Raw genomic sequence first — 18043 nt, forward strand, 5'->3', positions numbered from 1 at the left:
GAGAGGTCAAGAGCGTTCATTAACCGATGACAGTTTGGCTGATCTTGCTACCTGGATTTTCTTAGTCACTGTTACAAGGGCAGCTGTGTGCGCCGGGTTGAAGCCAGACTCATTGTGGTCCTGGAGCCGGTTCTGAGTGAGAAAGAGAGACAAATTATTATAGATTGAATTTTTGAGAGGAAAGAAAGGAGTGGTACTGGTCAGTAGCTGCTGACATCAGAGCTGCCAAGCTTGAGCTTCTTCAGAATGGGTGCCATCCTGGCAGTCTTGAATGCTAATGGAACATGACCTGATGACAGGGACCTGTTTATGATGGAAGTGATGAAAGAAGCAGGTCCCTCAAAAAACTTACCTCCTAGCATGTTCCAGGCAAATTAGCTACTAACAGTATAACAAATGACAGCTATCAAATGGAGGGAAGCTCATACCATTGCTGACCATGAACAAACAAAACAGCAGTTTATTTTGGTCTTAATTAGAATTGTATTGGGTTTTACCAGAGAACATAGAATGAGGAGAATTGCCACTCACTTCTGGATTTGTCAGATGCTAAAAACCAGGAAGGCCAATGAATGGGTTCTGATGGAGATTTGTAAATTGTAGTTTCTAAATACGTCAGAATTATTATACAAAAATGCACCTGTTTTTCTCCACACAAAGCAGCATAAAATACACTATATTGCCAAAAGTATTCACTCGTCTGCCTTCACACGCATATGAACTTGAGTGACATCCCATTCTTAATCCATAGGGTTTAATATGATGTTGGCCCACCCTTTGCAGCTATAACAGCTTCAACTCTTCTGGGAAGGCTTTCCACAAGGCTTTCCATGTTTACGGGAATTTTTGACCATTCTTCCAGAAGCGCATTTGTGAGGTCAGACACTGATGTTGGACGTGAAGGCCTGGCTCGCAGTCTCCGCTCTAATTCATCCCAAAGGTGTTCTGTCAGGTTGAGGTCAGGACTCTGTGCAGGCCAGTCTTCTTCCACACCAAACTCACTCACCCATGTCTTTATGGGAGTTGGGAGCATAAAATTGTCCAAAATCTCTTGTTCTGCTGAAGCATTGAGAGTTCCTTTCACTGGAACTAAGGGGCCGAGCCCAACTCCTGAAAAACAACCCCACACCATAATCCCCCTCCACCAAACTTTACACTTGGCACAATGCAGTCAGACAAGTACCGTCTCCTGGCAACCGCCAAACCCAGACTCGTTGATCGCATTGCCAGACGGAGAAGTGTGATTCGTCACTCCAGAGAACATGTCTCCACTGCTCTAGAGTCCAGTTGCGGCGCTTTACACCACTGCATTCGACGCTTTGCATTGCGCTTGGTGATGTAAGGCTTGGACGCAGCTGCTCGGCCATGGAAACCCATTCCATGAAGCTCTCTACGCTGTTCTTGAGCTAATCTGAAGGCCACACGGTACCACACTGGAATTCACTGAGCTCCTGAGAGCGACCCTTTCTTTCACAAATGTTTGTAGAAGCAGTCTGCATGCCTAGGTGCTTGGTTTTATACACCTGTGGCCATGGAACTTGATCGGAACACCTGAATTCAGTGAGTCAATACTTTTGGCAATATAGTGTATTTAAACATTATATTTTGGCTTTTACTCAGCCAATGAGCTGATCAGCACATCAACCAGCCAACACCCAGTAGCAGTAATGCTAGTCAGACAAACAAATATATGTTTGCTGTAGAAAAATAGAAAGATACTGGTGGTTTTATTTAATTTTTTATAGAATACAGTCTTCTACTTTCCAAAATTAAAAGAACTTTCCATATAAATTGATTAAAACTCATTTTTTCTTTTTTTACCTGTTTAGCCCCATTCATTGAGGAGTCCCTCATGGGTGCCCTCTAGCTTTTTGCAGTGATTTTTCTGGCAGAAAAAGGAAGCTCCCTTTAAACTAGCTCAGCTTTTAAATGCTATGGGGATACAGGTGAATGTCCAAAAGTTTTTTAGTAGCTCAATCATTCAGAACAAGGCGCTATGTTTACTTAATACGCTGAATAATGTTAATAGGCAAAACAGACGTAGCCCAACGATCTGCTTCAGATGGCAGACTCTTCTGACAAGCAGGCACTCAACTTGTGTACGCTTTGTAGCGCAGTAAGCTAATAATCACCTAATATCTAAGTGAAGGTGTGTGGTTAAGCTGCTAAACAGCTACTGCAGCCGCCTGCACCAGTTACAGACTTTAATTTTCACTATGCGTCACAATCTTTAGCTTATAATGACAGCAAGGTTTATATAAAAAGTCCTTCTCAGAGATGCATTAAATAAGACTATATACCTTTTTTGAGGACCATCTTGAGAGATGCGACCCTCAGGCTGAGAATCACTGGTTTAAAGCCTAGACTGAATGGTTAAAACCCCGGGTGCTGTAAAAGTCACTCGATAATTTATGCTGAGCCTTGGTTTTTGCTTATTGAGCTGTTATTTACTGCAGTTATGTATCTTCTTATTTTCATTGCAAAATAATGTTGTTTTAGGGGTCCAAGCACTGTAGGTGCCAGATCCTTATTGTTTTGCTCAGATCCACATTAGTTATTTTTTTTTCCCTAAAACAAATCTTACAGACCAAACTGTAAGGCCTACATACATGAAAACCCTGTGAGGCTTAAAGACATAATTCTGGATGCTGCTGATTTCTTGGCTCATAGTGAACCAAAATTCATCAAAAACTCAAAATGCGCCCAAAAAAATGTTGACATATTTTTGCATTTTTTGTAAAACCTATTTTTGCGAACATGTACTAGGTTTTTCCCTCAATCCTCATGAAACTGGTATCAAATTATCTGCCAGAGCCTAAATCTCGATAATTATCATAAAAAGATTTTTAAATGACATGGCTGCCACATGTCAATCAATCCTTCTGGATTAGAGCTTTGTTGACTGAAAAAGCTACAAACAGCTTTATCTGATTCTAATGAAGCTATATTTGTGTGATTTTGAGGTAGCTTGCCAATTTTGGACACGTATGTAAATAGGGCGTGCTCTAATAGCTAAGTGGCTCTTTCACAGCATCTGCACATCGAGTGAAACTATTCTGCATCTAAATTCATTTTTAAAGACAACATGATAATTGGAAAACTGTGGGTGCCATCAGCCAATCAGCTTTCACCAAGCATTTTACAGGTATAATACTGACCAATCATCATGAAACTTGAATGGTCTGTCTATGTAGAAACTCTCGGTTAGCTTATGATGTTTCAAAAGAATCAGCCATTTGGGGGGCACTACTTAATTTTCCAACAATCTGACCAAGTGTACCTCGTACATTATTTCACTTGTGGACATGAAACTGGATTTAAATAATGCAATTAGTGATCCTATTAACTTTGCACTTACAAGTGTTTTCATAAAATGTGTTTTTTCTATCGTACATTGTTTGAAAACAGCCCATTTCTAACTAGTCTTAGGATTTTGATCCGAGCATTTCAAAATTGGTCTTGAAATAATCTCTGGCATCAGTAGGTAAATAATTATCAAAAAAGTTTTTTGTCCCTAATAGTCAACACATATTAATTAATTATTGTGGCCTTGGCATTTTTCAATTAAACCACTGTATTTTAAAATTGTTAGACTCATCATTTCAAAATTTAAACCAGTTCTATGAATTGGGATTCAGATTAAGCGTTCACAGCACACAATAAGACCTAATAATTTAAAATCCAATTGCCATTATTTTATTCTTCCAACAGACAAATAAGAAGATTAATGTGATTCAGCATTTTTAGCTGAACAACTTTGCATTTACAAGTTCATTTCAGAAATGTTAAAGCTTGCCTGGCATTCTGACTTTACTTTTGATTCATTTAAAGTCTGCAATTTAATGTACCAATGTTAATCTGGTAAATCTCTACTGATCAATAATCATAACATTTGAAGGACTTGATAAAGTATTAATGAATTATAAAAATAAAGCTTACAAAGTCTGACTTATCATTTATCTTCTGTTTTGTTTTTGTTTTACTTTTTCTTTGGGTTGGAAAAAATTAAAATTAAAATTTAATTTAAAATTTAAATATATTTTAATATTTACCAACAAACAAGTGGAAAATCTGAATTAGATTTCTAATGCTACCTGACAGCCCTGTTCTACGCACTGTGTACCCAGAATGTCTTCACATATGTAAGAAAAATGAAAGTGAGGTAACCACAGTCAAAAAAGGAAAATTAAAGATTAGCTCACTCGGGCTGATGCTGAAATAATGTTAATATTACCTACATAACCTCAGTTCTGTAGTCAGGGTAAAAGCGAATGAGGCTGTTAATAATTGATTTGTTCATTACTGAAAAATTAGCTTTTCCGTAGAATCCTGGGGCAAAACATCCTCTCCATCACTCAAGTGCTTTAACAAACAGCAGAACAGATTTATTATTAGATATATCGAAGGATATGAAATATGCTGTAGTCGGCCACAAGCTGTGATCACACATTCCATCTCCAACCGTAGATATAAACAGCTCGTCCTCACAAAAATATATAACAGAAAAGAAATACCACTGCTGTGTTTGCAAGGTACTAAACGTTAGGTAGGTAGAGTAACACAGAAAGTCATTTACAGTCACAAACTGTACAGTAGTTGTCTTCGTAGAGGTGGTAAGACAGCAAGATAAGCAAGAACTTAATATAGTATCTATATATTCTGTTTATATACATTTTTCTTAAATTGTAAAAAAACAAAACATAATACAGAAAGCAAGATGTCATATTTTCATCTGTAGGGCAGATCATTTTTGAGAATATACTTTTTATTATGACGGGGCTACATGAAACATTCACTGTGATTGGAACCACAGGGGGGAGGAAAAAAATTTAAACTAAAAGGTGCGAAGAAAGGAGAAGCAAGAGAGATATACACTGATAGAGAGATAGAGAGAGAGAGAGAGAGAGAGAGAGAGAGAGAGAGAGAGAGAGAGAGAGAGAGAGAGAGAAAGAAGAGAGAAAAGCCGGGCGTCATGCAGGGCCGTCCTGGGGCTAGTTGCTTTTACTCATCAGGCTCTTGAGGCTCCTCTCCACGGCCTCGTCCAGCTCCTCCTCCAGCTCCTCCTTTTTGGACATGGCTAGTTTGGACTGGTAGTCCCTCACCACCTGGTCTATGTAAGGGGCACTCTGCGTCCCATGCAGCATGAGGGTCCACTCCTTCAGCGCGCCGCTCTGCGGGGCATCGCCGCGGAAACCCACCTCCAGCAGCCAGGTGCCACGCGGGTCTTCGCCCCAGGTGTGCGTGGTCATGAAGGGCCACTTGTCGAAGCCCACTTTGGCGTCGGCGTCACGCGGCCGGCGGCTCAGCAGGATGGACTTGGTGCCCATGGGCGAGGTCATGTTGATGGTCAGGTCTCCGCGGCGGCTGGCGTTCACCGTCACCACGGCCTGCACGTGCTCCAGGTAGCGCACAAAGTTCTCCTTGCCCTGGCAGGCGTCCGTGGAGATGGTGAGAGAGAGCTTCTCGCCTGACTGGATCTTACTGCACAGAGAGAGAGAGCGAGAGAGAGAGAGAGAGAGAGAGAGAGATATTCAACAATATGATGTTACAGACCACCCCTCAGCTATTAGGTACAAGCTATTCTGGGTTCAGGAGATGTTTCTGAGGAGATCAGATATAAGATAATCCACTCTCATTAGGAAGAAGAAAGTCAAATAAAAAAAATAAAAAAAATCCTAGAAGTTTCCAAAACTGGAGTTCAAAAAATTATTTAAAGCTACAGAGAAATTAGGACTCTTAACAAACTGTGCAAGACCTGGTAGACACCAAAACTGTTCCCATCAGATAAACAACACTTAAAGGAAAATTCCACCAATTTTTCAAAAGGTCTGTGGTATTAAGTTGCTGAGACGTAAACAAAGTCAATTCAGAGCATTCTGATGTAAAATGGTGCACTGCAGAGAAACTTATGGATTTCTAATTTATTTACAGTGGTGGTTATAGGAACCAGGGGTCTACAACACAAATATTTACTATCCAAAATGAACAGGGAACTCATACATGTCTTTTGAGTTTTATATCTTTGATGTCCAAAATAAGAAGAAAAAAATAAGGTTTGTATTTAAATCTTTTTAAAATAACTTGGATTGAAAGAATGTTTTTGCCCTCTCCTCTAAAGCTGCCATTTCGGAGATACATGTTTTTCTTTGGACAGTAATGATATGTAACATTGGTAATATTAGAATAGTAGTAAATCTTAAAACAAGTTTTTGGGGTACAATTTTGCCTTACAATACCCTGCATGTACCTCGTCACCATATATTTTAGACCAAAATCATATCTCAAAACTATGATAACTATAATAAAACAATGCCTCAGACATGGTGTTCATGACCATTTAATGTAATGACTTTCTGTGGGCGAACTTGTAGAGGCATTAAAGTCTTCAGACGTCTGGTTCCTATCAACACCACTGTGAACAATTCTGATTCCGTAAGTTTCTCTAGAACAGAGCATTTCACACCAAACCACTTTTGATGACTTTGCTTACATCTTGACCATTTATTTATGCCGAAAAATTGAAAATTTGGTGGAGTTCACCTTTAAAGTTTTCATCTCTGAGAGAGAGGAGAAAATCAAGCTGCTTCAGATCTGAAAACATCCACAGGTGTTTCTGTCCATCCTTCCACTGCGAGAAGACGACTCAGCCCTCATCAAACAAAGAAGCTGCTGGTGTTCTCAGAATGATGGACTGACCACCCCAGCGTCCAGACCTCAACATCACTGAATGTGTTTGATTACTTCAGAAAATGATCAACCAGCTTCTAAGACTTGACTTTGGAGGTGTGTCTGCAGATTCTTTGAGGAACTGAAAGTGAGTCTCCTGAAAAGAATGGAAGCTGGAATAAAGGTAAAGAGTGACTCACTGAACAATGAAAAAAGGATTTTATATTTAGTTGTTCGAGCTTCATTTTTTGCTTGTACTTAATGACCATTTTGACTGGAAATGAAGTAAATGAAGGATGGTCTCTGACTTTTGTACAACACTGTATGTGTTTAGCATGAACATTTACTGACAGAGTTCTTCAAAAGCCCATTGGCTTCTATTATAAACGTGTCAACAGGTTTTCCGTTCTTTTCAAAGCATCAGGAAATGCATAAACATTATTATCTGTGGTAATCAACCATACAATGCAGATGTGTCAGATAGAGCATTTCTGCAAGCACTGAAGTCATGCACAACGGAATCTGTTGACAAATCAGGCTGAATCAGCATAAATCGCCCTGACCCTTGCCCAGAGGGATCGCTCATCAGGTCAACAGGCTGTTAACAGCTGACATCTTTTCATGTACGGTTCAAGCTGAGGGTTAAAGGCCTTTTTAATAGCCGTTGACAAGTGCTGTGAAATTCTGCAGAGGAGAAGCTCCGAGCGTTTTCTCTAAGCTACTGAACAAAGGTCAAGAAAACATGCTCTTCTTCAACATCCTTAATCACCGTATGCTTATGAGAATAATGAATTATACGGATGAATAATAATAAAAAACGCTAAGAGTGAGATTTAGTGGAGACAAAAACAGTAAATTCACTTAGCTGGGACTAAATTGGATTTATATGCATCCGCTGACCACTCTGAATAATGCAGTGACACTTGCAGAGGTAGCGCTAATGTAGTTATCTAAAGAAATATGAATAAATATGAGTAATTCTTTAAATCGATCCTTCCCATGAAGCCCAAGTCAGACTCAAACCTATTTTTCTACAAGCGCTAATATGTTTAACACATCCAGCTTGGTGGGTTTATGGCCAAAAATGATCATGTCTACAATTGGCTGGAGAAACAAACTGAACCATCAATTCTTGCTCTGAAAAAGGCTGTAATCTTGCAATTATTCCTCTCTGGATGAGCTGGTTTAATAAGAACGGGCTGTAAAAAACCAGGCCATGACAAAACTCTATTATGTACCCCCTCTTTTCAATAATGCACCACCCTGGTGCCAAGCAAATTGCTTTGGCCAGATGAAGGGATCTTGTCCTCGCTGTAAGAGGCGGGTGCTTTTTGTTGTTGTTCTAGCACAAAGGCACAGCGCTGCTGACAGGCTGTTTTGTGCCGCCAGGATGATAACGGTGGAGGGCTGGAGTGAGCGGCCATAAAGTGGACGTAATGGCATTATCAGAGGCATGTCTTCCAGCCTGGTCCATTACTGCGCTCAGATTAGCGGGTCGTGTGCGTGTGTGGCTGCGTGAGCTGGGCGTGTTTCCCGGGAAACTAATTCATAGAAGTACCTGAACGTAGGACAACGTTAGACTGCGTAAGAGTCAAGTATTCATGCGGTCTGTAGGTCACTTGGGACTTGAGACAGCTATAGTAGACTACACAGAAGCCTGGAGCTCCTGATTGTGTCTAATTACACTGTTCCTGGCCAAAAGTGCTCATTTGATTAACAATAGCAATAAAGCCATTAATGCCACTATAAATAGGTCTGCAGTACCAATAAAAAGACATAAAAGAATCCTCAAAGCACAAACACAGCCAGCAAGTCGAACTGTCTCTCTATCTGTCTCCTTATGCCTCCCCAATCAACATACACTGGCTGTCTTAGAAATAGTCTCCTATATACTGTTTATGTGCTGATTGTGCCCGAATGTATGCAGTATGTGACCAACATGAATCTCTCCAGTACACCAAAGACACTCGGAGGAGCTACTACTCTCACCAAGTATTTTAGTATGCAGGCAAAGATCATTTCAGGGGGACTTAACCCTTATGTGGCGTTGATGTGTTTGTTACTCAGTGGTCTGGTGGTCCCACCACATTATTGTTTCTTTAAATCAATACAGCCATAACAATTTATGTAAAAATACCAGATGTTTAAAATATCACAAGTGTCCAGCGAAGGGTTCTCCTTTAGCAGCTGTAGCCAGTCAGCAGGCTGCCCATGTTGTCCACCCTCACACACACACACACACACACACACACACCCACACACACACATACACACACCAACAGCAGGCCATGTAAGAGGAGAACAGAGTGAAGGACACAGCACCTCCACACTTTTACTCCCCGCGGGTTCACCCAACACCACATGTGTAATATAAATGTGTGGGGGGTGAACAGAGTGAAGACACTGAAAATGGGTTATTTTATATGTTCTTCACAGAAAAATGAGCAACGACCAAGAATCTGAGGTTGAAATAATAATAAATCTCATCATTTTTTCTTTTGGTATACATTGAAAATGGGTCCCACAGACCTGAACACCACACAAGGGTTAACCACTTACACAAACCACTTTTTTGGCAGGCCTAAAGTTTTATTACACACTTTTATAACCTAAGAATAGTGCAGCCCGTTGCTTTGAAGTCTCTGTACTTACTGAATAATAAGCCTTAGTATGTAAAAAGACTGGGATTGTAAGGGGTTAATAGAACTGGATTCAGCCTGAAGTTGTGTGCCATTCTGCAGTTGACCTCATGCCCAAATTAGGTCTATGCTGCTTTTCTCTATGGGGAAAATGAATGGCGGTAAACAAAAACTCTCTAAAGCGGATATAATTTGTGCTGTGTACATTTTCCCCTGCAAGTCTCACTGTGTGGGGTATTCTGGTAAGGCTACTAATCTTGTGATGTTAATTCAGTACACAGCAATGTTAGCCTGAATTTAGCTATAGTCATATTTTGACTCCTTGATGACCTCGTAATTCAGAGGATCCGGTGACATTCGAATGTTACTTGCTCTGTGTAGTAGCCATGTGCTTTCTGCCATGTGCTTGTGTTTTTGTTTTGGTTCTTGTGCTCCGCCCTTTCCCTGCCTTCCCTATTAGTATCCTTACCTGTCTGTAGTCTCTGTCTCCTCCTTCTCCCAGGTGTTCCCCATTTGTTCTAGCCTTTATCAAGCCCTTTGTTTCAGTCAGTGTTGGTCTGGTCTATTTGTCACTTTGTCTGATGTAGTGGTTCTTGCCCTACCTTGTGTTTCTTTGTTTAAGTCTTATAGTTAGTTACTTTGTACTTAGAATTTTGCTAGTTTGGTTATTAAAGTCTGCTCGCATTTATTTCCAGCCTCCATACATGACAGCCACATTCATAGCAAACAACTGATTACCACAGACAATAATTTCAATGCTTTTCTTTGTGAAACTACAGCAAACACAGTTATAATAGAAGTGAATGCCTATTGCCATTCTCATTCCCATGAGCGTACACCCTCAAATAAAAAGACTTCTAAATGGTTCTTGCCTTGGGTGCTTGGTTCTTGTTCTAGGCCTACTCCATTGATCTATAATCTACTTCAATAATCAAATGTTGTGGTAAGACAGCAGAGATAAGGAATAGTCTCAGTAGCCTGTATCAGAGACACTATAAAGGAGGAGACTGTTGAATGCTGGTTGAAAAAATGAATGGGAAGCTTGCAACACTCAACATGAGGGAAGTCCAATCAGCTTGGTGGTTAAGCCACAAACAGGAAAAGTCCCTTGTTGTGGAGATATGCACATGCACAGCAGCCAGAACAAGCTGAAAAAACATTTTTGAGCGTTAAACAGAGCAAAATATTTATGTTTTTGTCCGATTTTTACCAGTGATTTGAAACGTGTTTTTAATATCATGTGTGTTTTAGTTTTAAGTATTAAGTTAATAAGTCTCTCCACGTTCATAGAGGTAGGAATCTGGCCTTGTATGAGTGAAAACAAACTGAACAGGGTGCTACCAAGATGGCCTTGAGTGAAAAGACTTTCCTGTAAGCACTTTGCCTATATTTACTTTAGGAACAGACCCAACAGGCATTTTAGGAATAGACTAAATAAGCATAAGCATATTGGTTTTTCAAGTTACATATTTTCTTATCTGATTCTGAACCTTTATATTGCTTTAAAAATCATGAAGAGTTCTTTTAAGAACACGCTTAGAGTCCCAAACTAAACCAAAATGGTTTGGAACCAAAAGTGGTTCTCTGTGGCACCAACTGAAAACATTGAAAACAGTTCTTCCATCCATTTAATCCATTTAAAAGTTACTTGGGGAACCACAAGTGGTTCTTCTACACTCTTAAAAAGATGGTTCTTCAAGGGTTTTTTAGTAAAGAAAATGGTTCTATATAGAGCCATGAACACTTAAAGAACCCTTTGAATGATTAAAGGGTTCTTTGCATAATGAAAGCGTTCTTCAGATTGAGGAAGAATGCGTTATATATGATTCTATATAGAACATTTTTGAAAAGTGTTCTGTATAGCACCAAACAGGGTTCTTCTATTGTTACAATGCCAAGCATGTAGCAGTAGAAGAGCCCCTTTTGGTGCAATATAGAACACCTTTTAAAAAGGTTCTATACAGATCCATATACAACACATTCTCCATCAATCTGAAAAACCTTTTAATCATGCAAAGAACCCTTGCAGAACCATCTTTTTTAAGAGTGTATGGATGTTTAGCTTCATTCAGCATGTAGCCAAACTGTGACTTCTTTAAGGCTGGAATCTGTCTGTGCACTAAAGCACAAGATGTCCCTCATGACACATCCACACACCTGGGAGAAGAACTTATGGACGCCCAATTCAGTTCCCCCTCAAAATTGGTCTCCAACCCAGCAGGTGCACTTATATGATTGCGCGAAGCATGGATGTAATTAGGGGTCTCCCTCTTGAAAAGCAGATGTGATTGATCAGCAGGTGGAACGCATCAGACCAGCGAGTTCCTATAACTTCAGGCCAGCAGGAAACAGGTCGCAGCATAGCTGCTGTAGAGACTATGATACTGAGCAGTGTTTTTTTTTTGAGCGAGGTATTAAAGCACATGCTGGATTATTAATAGCCTAGCGACCGGAGGAGGTTCGCGGCTCTGCTCTGATTGTAATTACTGCTCTGGAACAAAAGGTGCTGCACTGTGAGGCTGGAAACACCACCGTCTGTGGATGAGCGCGTTATGACTGCAGTGTGGTGGGCCTGAGCAAAGAGCTGATGAAAAAGAACAAAAAGGGTCTATATATATATATATATATATATATTGCTGCTGTCAGAACAAAACCTTTTATCTCCATCGATTTGAAAATACCTCTCGCCCTTTACATTGTATGTAAATTTCATCATGAACCAACCAAAAGAAACGGCTCAAAATTACTTGGAAAAAATTCTGGTTCCATTGACTTACATTAAAAGTAAAGTATGTTTTTCCTTTTCCTGTAAAGTTACCATTTTGCAGATACAAGGTTTTGTTCTGACAGCAGCGATGTAATGTATGTATGTAAGAGTATGTTTGACTTGTATTGGACTAAGAAAAACAACCTTTTACAAATTTGCCATGTGTTTGTTGACATAAAAATAACTAATTTAAATTCTTGAGCATTTGTTTATCTTGTTAACCATTTCTGTATTTAGAATTCTTTTTGATGTTTTTTAAGGCACAAATATTGTACCCAAAAATAAATTTCATCACTACAAACTTTAAATAGAACAGTTATAGTTAAATTCAGGCCAGGTATCCACATCACTTTGCTTCAGAGCGTAACAAACTGCACCGCTTTCCACACAATCACTGAAGCAAATATGATGCTATCTGAGTACACAGGTTCAAAACCTGACAGCACAAACAGCTGATCTGTTTACTGCGATGAAATCACAATCACAGGTTTTTCTTGCTGTATGAGAGAGGATTCTCCCCCACACACAGTTAGTACAGCACAGGAGCTGCTCTGCAACTACCACACCAACAATATTAGCACATTTTAGTAAATAATTACTTTTAAAATTAGAACACTATAAAGCATGTGTCGTGTTCCAGTCTTCGTGGGCCAATACACTGCAGATTTCAGCACACAGCCTCGTTCATCACAGCGTTAGATGAGGGTAAATGCTAATCTCTGCAGCACTTTTGCCCGGAAGGTCCCCAGTTTGACATGCCTGCTATAGAGAGGATCACTGTGGAGTTTGCACTTCACTCGTGCATGCAAGAAAAAATGTATGGTTGAAAGGTCTTGTGTTTTGACAGAGGTAAGACATGCGTCTAGTTCGGCTGGTGTAACTGAAGGACTGTTTAAAATGCAACCACGTCTGTTCCGTCAGACGGACAACTAAAGAACAGTTCAGAAATACGTCTGTTGTGAATTGGCTGTTAGGGAGATTTTGAGGACAAGTATTAAACAATATTTAGACTGTAAAAGCTTCAGGGCGGCCCTAGATGTTCCTGCAAACACATGCATTCGAGATCCTGCTAGTGTGCACTCACTCATTTTTTCCCTTTTCTTTTTTAATTATTTTTTATTTTTACCCAATTTTCTCCCCAATTTAATCGTCTCCAATTCCACCCGCTAGTTAGGACTCCCCCAATCACACGATGCTATCAACGCTAGGAGGGCGAAGGCTAACACAGGCTTCCTCCGAGACCTGTGAAGCGCCACCGCTTCTTTTCGAGCTGCCGCTCACGCAACGTCACTGGACAGCCGAACGCGCTCGGAGGAAAGCGCCAACCGCCAGATCTGTTACGTCAGCTAACAGACGCCTGTGCTGACTAGCATCACGCTGAGTGATGGGGGAAGAAGGAGGGGCCATCCTACCCACCCAGAGAGAGCGAGGCCAATTGTGCTCTCTCGGACTCCCGGCTACGGATGGCTGTAGCATCACCAGGGATCGAGCTCGCGATCTCCTGATGATAGGGCCAACGGTTGCGCCACTCGGGAGCCACTCATAGCTCTTTAATGATGCACACAAAAGCAACTTGCATGGTAACTTCACACTAAACATGCTAAACATGTACGAGTGAGTGAGTTCCAAATACATCTCCATGTGCTTTACATGTTAGTAAAATGAATCGTTTTCTGGAGTCTCTCTGGTGTCTCTCTGGAGTTATCTGAATCATTGTGACCTTTTAGTTGTATGTCACACTTAGGGAAACAGCAGAGACAGTGGAAAATTTACTGTACTACAGCCTAGAGCTAGCTCTAAACAGCTAAACTCACATGCAACTTTAATTGCTTGAAACCTACATGAAAATAAACTGCACTTGAACTGCATAATATAAAGCATCCTGCAACTCATTTGGAACTTAGCCGCAACAGTTGCAAGTGGCTTACCTTCATGGAATAAGTGTTATGAAACAGCCAATCATAACACAGATAATGCATCACGTGATCATGTAGACTGACATCATTTGACTTATTTCACTGCATTACCAGACAATAAAATGAAACAGAAGAATGAAAAGAAGATCCTCCTGATTATGCAACTCACAACATGCAACAAGTTGCATGAAAGTTTCACCATTAAAAGCCAGCCTAACTGCTTAATAATGACACATAATAATCCTCTGTTTTAGCAGTAAAATCAAAGTATTTAACCCTCTGGTGTTGACGAACGTGCTGGCTCATCAAATTAGATGCTTGTTTATGTTTCTTTGTGATAATAATGCATAGAAATACAGTTCAAACAGTTCCTGAATCTGTAGAGTCGCCCTTTCGATTCCATTCTATTGCGAGATCATAAGTGACTCATATCCAAAGTTATGAACCAATGAAGACAAGTTGAGATGCACATCATCAGCCTCTCACTGTGTGTCCGTCGTCTGCCTGTCGCCTGTAATTGATGGATTTTGCGTTAAACTGACTCAGACGTAAAAAGTTTACAGCTGCTGAAGTTGTTACAGCAGTTTTGGAAAGTAGCAATGAGGAAAACATTTATTTACTATTTTATTAATACATTCCATTACTTTTGTGAACCTAAATCTTCGGTAAACCCCTTTCAAGCAACCAACAAATCGCCCACATGAGTAAAGCCATGTGCTCACAAATGATATTAAGAATTTCTATTTTTTTCATCTTTCAGGCCCATATATCTCTTTACACAGCACTGATGAAAGGGCCTGATTACAGAGAGAGCTGAGATTGTTCTAAACATTTCGATATATAACGTGTGGGTGTCATTTCGATTGCAAGTGCCTTTAAAGGTGAATTTAAGAATATATGCAAAAATCAATTCAATGCCCTCAGACCCCAGAGGGTTAAAATTAAGTGTGTCCTCTTTTAGTTCTCTTTCCCAACATAGTCATCAGGTAATGTTGGGTCACATCGCCCATCCCATAGACCAAAAATGATATACACATTTGAATAAAGTTAATTTAACACATCACTTTTTCAGTGTACAGAATACAAATGTAAAGGTAACTCATTATGTAACTAATTAAGCAGCCTATGCAATTATGTAATTATATTTAAATGGTCTAATAAAATAAGAGTAAAAACTCTAGACTTCTAGGCGTTAAATCAGCTACAGGATGCTGCATTCACTCTCAGCTGTCCACACACATGCACCTACACAGTCCACCCACACAAAAATGCCCAAACGCCCCCGACATGTTCTTTATTCCTCTCGTTATTCTTGCACACATACACTCTTTTCTTCTCTCCTCTTCACACATATCTCAGCATAAATGAGACAGGCTTTTTTAGGCCTACATAATGATGCAGCAGCGAAACCACCAGCATCCTCCGAGAGTCATGCCTTGTTTCGGGAACCTCCCTCCAAATCAATTAAAGCCTTATTTTTCCACACGGCCCACGGCGGAGACACGCGTCGCATTGTTCCATGCAGGTTAGCTGTCTGCCTGCTTGGAGGCATTCATTAGTCGGGGCTGATAGAGGCCTTATCGTGTGGCAAAAGCCCCTGCGTGCCCACGCTCATTACCATTCAGCAGCGGATTTCTTTCACTCTGCCTCTGCTTAATTGCTATTCTCGCCTGTTGCCTTGGCTAAGACTCCTGTGGACTCTCCGTTAGGTAAGATACGAGATCTGCCACTTTGTCAGTGGGGGGTTCGACAAGGACACACAGATGTAAACATGTACAGTCTGTTTGTTTTTATACAGTGTCAGGACTTGGGGTCATATGTATGTCCACTCTTTACTTTCATCACAGCTTCCATTAATTTCAGGAGACTCACTTTCAGTTCCTCAAAGAATCTGCAGACACAACTCCAAAGTTCAGTCTTAGAAGCTGGTTGATCATTTTCTGAAGTAATCAAACACATTCAGTGGTGTTGAGGTCTGGACTCTGGGGTGGTCAGTCCATTGTTCAGCTTCTTTGTTTGGTGTGTCCGTCTCCTTTTCTCAGTGAGGTTCTTCTTGACAGCTACACATCCTTTCAGACCCACAGCGCTGAGTCGTCTTCTCACAGTGGAAGGATGGACAGAAACACCTGTGGATGTTTTCAGATCTGAAGCAGCTTGATTTTCTCCTCTCTCTCAGAGATGAAAGCTTTAAGTGCTGTTTATCTGATGGGGGCAGTTTTGGTGTCTACCAGGTCTTCCAGGTGGTTGTTAGGAGCCCATTTTCTCTGTAGCTTTCAAGATTTTTTTTACTCCAGTTTTGGAAACTACAGTTTTCCTTCACATCTTGTTTCCTTTGATTTTCACCTTCCCTGTGCAAGAAAATTATATCTAATGCCTCAAATATCTTCTTAAAATCACTTGAATCACTTTAAAAGTCATTTTTGATTGTAAATTAAAGAAATGAAGGGAAGCTCTCTGACTTTTGCACAGTACTGTAACCCTAACCTCGACCTCAGTAACCAAAGAGAAATTATTTTGCCTTTTTAGCTTAAAAAATGTAATGTGTGGCCTTTTTTAAAGACCACTTCACAAAATTAGGACCATTTTGATGCCCTATTAGTCCCATTTGTCCCTGGTTTTCCTACAAAGACATCTTGGACCTTGAAATGTACAAAAACAAACAAAGACACTCAAACACACATGCACACACGTACACCATCCCCTCCATGCCACTCAAGCTCAGACTAATTGAGGCTGTTGCCATAGCATGCTATGCCCAGCAGTGAGTAGGAGAGGACTAATTATAGCAGACGTGAGAATAAGGAGCACAGGTGCTGAGAGAAAAGGGAGAGAGAGAGAGAGAGAGAGAGAGAGAGAGAGGGAAGGGGAGAGGGACTCCCTGGGTCTGCTGGTCGAGAAAGTGGGGTTTGACACTAGCAATATGCCATCATGTGGAGTTCAGGGGTGGATCAAAGCCGAGAGCTGTCAGACTGGAGCAGTCCCTCCATACAACATCCACACCCAGCCGACACATGATGAATGTCAAAAAAGGAAGCTGACGGCGAAAAGCCTCCCTACTGCCAAACTGCAACCTCAGCCTGTGCAGTTTTACATGGTTTCTTACAGGGACATGAGAAAAGGCAGCACCCCCACATTTGAGGACTGTTTAACTGCAACTGCTAAAAACAATAACAGATAAATGACAAAAGAACAGAGCTTTAATATTCTGACCATAGCAAAGACCCATGTGTGCTTTCTGTACAGTGGAGTTTGTGTTTTTATCCCATTCGATTTATTTTCTTTAACCAGTTTTACGTTGATATTGCTGTAGGTAAGCTTTAGCCATCTGACAATTAATAGTGGCCTGACAAGCCTAAAATCCAAGATGTGAGCCATCAAAATATCAATTCTAAAACTTACAGATCTAAAAGCTATCTGGCTGAGCTACATTCAAAGCTACTTCCACTTCATCTCTCTGTAATTCTGCACACCCATGTGTGATGTGTGACCATGTGACGATCATGACCATGGCGACTATTACAGGACGGTAATTATTCTAAACAGACGTCTTCCTAAAAACATTATTGTTAAGGCAGCGTAGGAAAATTAATAACGCTGTGCAAAATTTTACTTTTTGAGTTGACAACTGTCTTTTGAAAAGAACAGGAAAAACAAGGAACAACACGAACGATTGGCTGTGTACATGAGTTGATTCAGAGACATTATAAAGGAGGAGATCAGACAGTGGTTGGAAAATTAATGGGAAAGCTTGTAACACTCAACATGGCATCTGTTTACAGACAAATCTCAACGTTCAATAAATTGAGCCAATCAGTTTGCTGCGTGAGCCAGAAGCAGGAGAAGCAGTTACTTGAAATGTGTTCATGAAACGTTAATGTGGCTTTTAGTTTTGAGTTTATATGTCTCTCCTCATTTAAACAGATAGGGGACTGATCTTGTACGAGTGCAAATAACAGCCCAGTGGTGTTGTCAAGATGGCTGTCAAGTGGACAGAATTTCCTATAAGGCCTTTGGCTGATCTGCATATTTTGTGCCAGACAGCAAACAGATTTCGA

The 18043-nt window shown here is 40.5% G+C and overlaps 1 protein-coding gene across 1 annotated transcript in view; it reads right to left on the reverse strand.

Annotated features, from left to right (window-relative positions):
• Positions 1 to 4360: 4360 nt before the first annotated feature.
• The window catches only part of pcsk2 (proprotein convertase subtilisin/kexin type 2), a 74187-nt gene continuing 60504 nt past the window's right edge, over positions 4361 to 18043 (reverse strand). Inside the window, exon 12 of the mRNA XM_036573695.1 lies at positions 4361 to 5481. Coding sequence (XP_036429588.1) covers positions 4992 to 5481 — 490 coding nt within the window. The 3' untranslated portion in view covers positions 4361 to 4991. The remainder of the gene's footprint in view (positions 5482 to 18043) is intronic.

This window comes from Colossoma macropomum, unplaced genomic scaffold, assembly GCF_904425465.1.
Source record: "Colossoma macropomum unplaced genomic scaffold, Colossoma_macropomum, whole genome shotgun sequence".
In the NCBI taxonomy this organism is placed as follows: domain Eukaryota; kingdom Metazoa; phylum Chordata; class Actinopteri; order Characiformes; family Serrasalmidae; genus Colossoma; species Colossoma macropomum.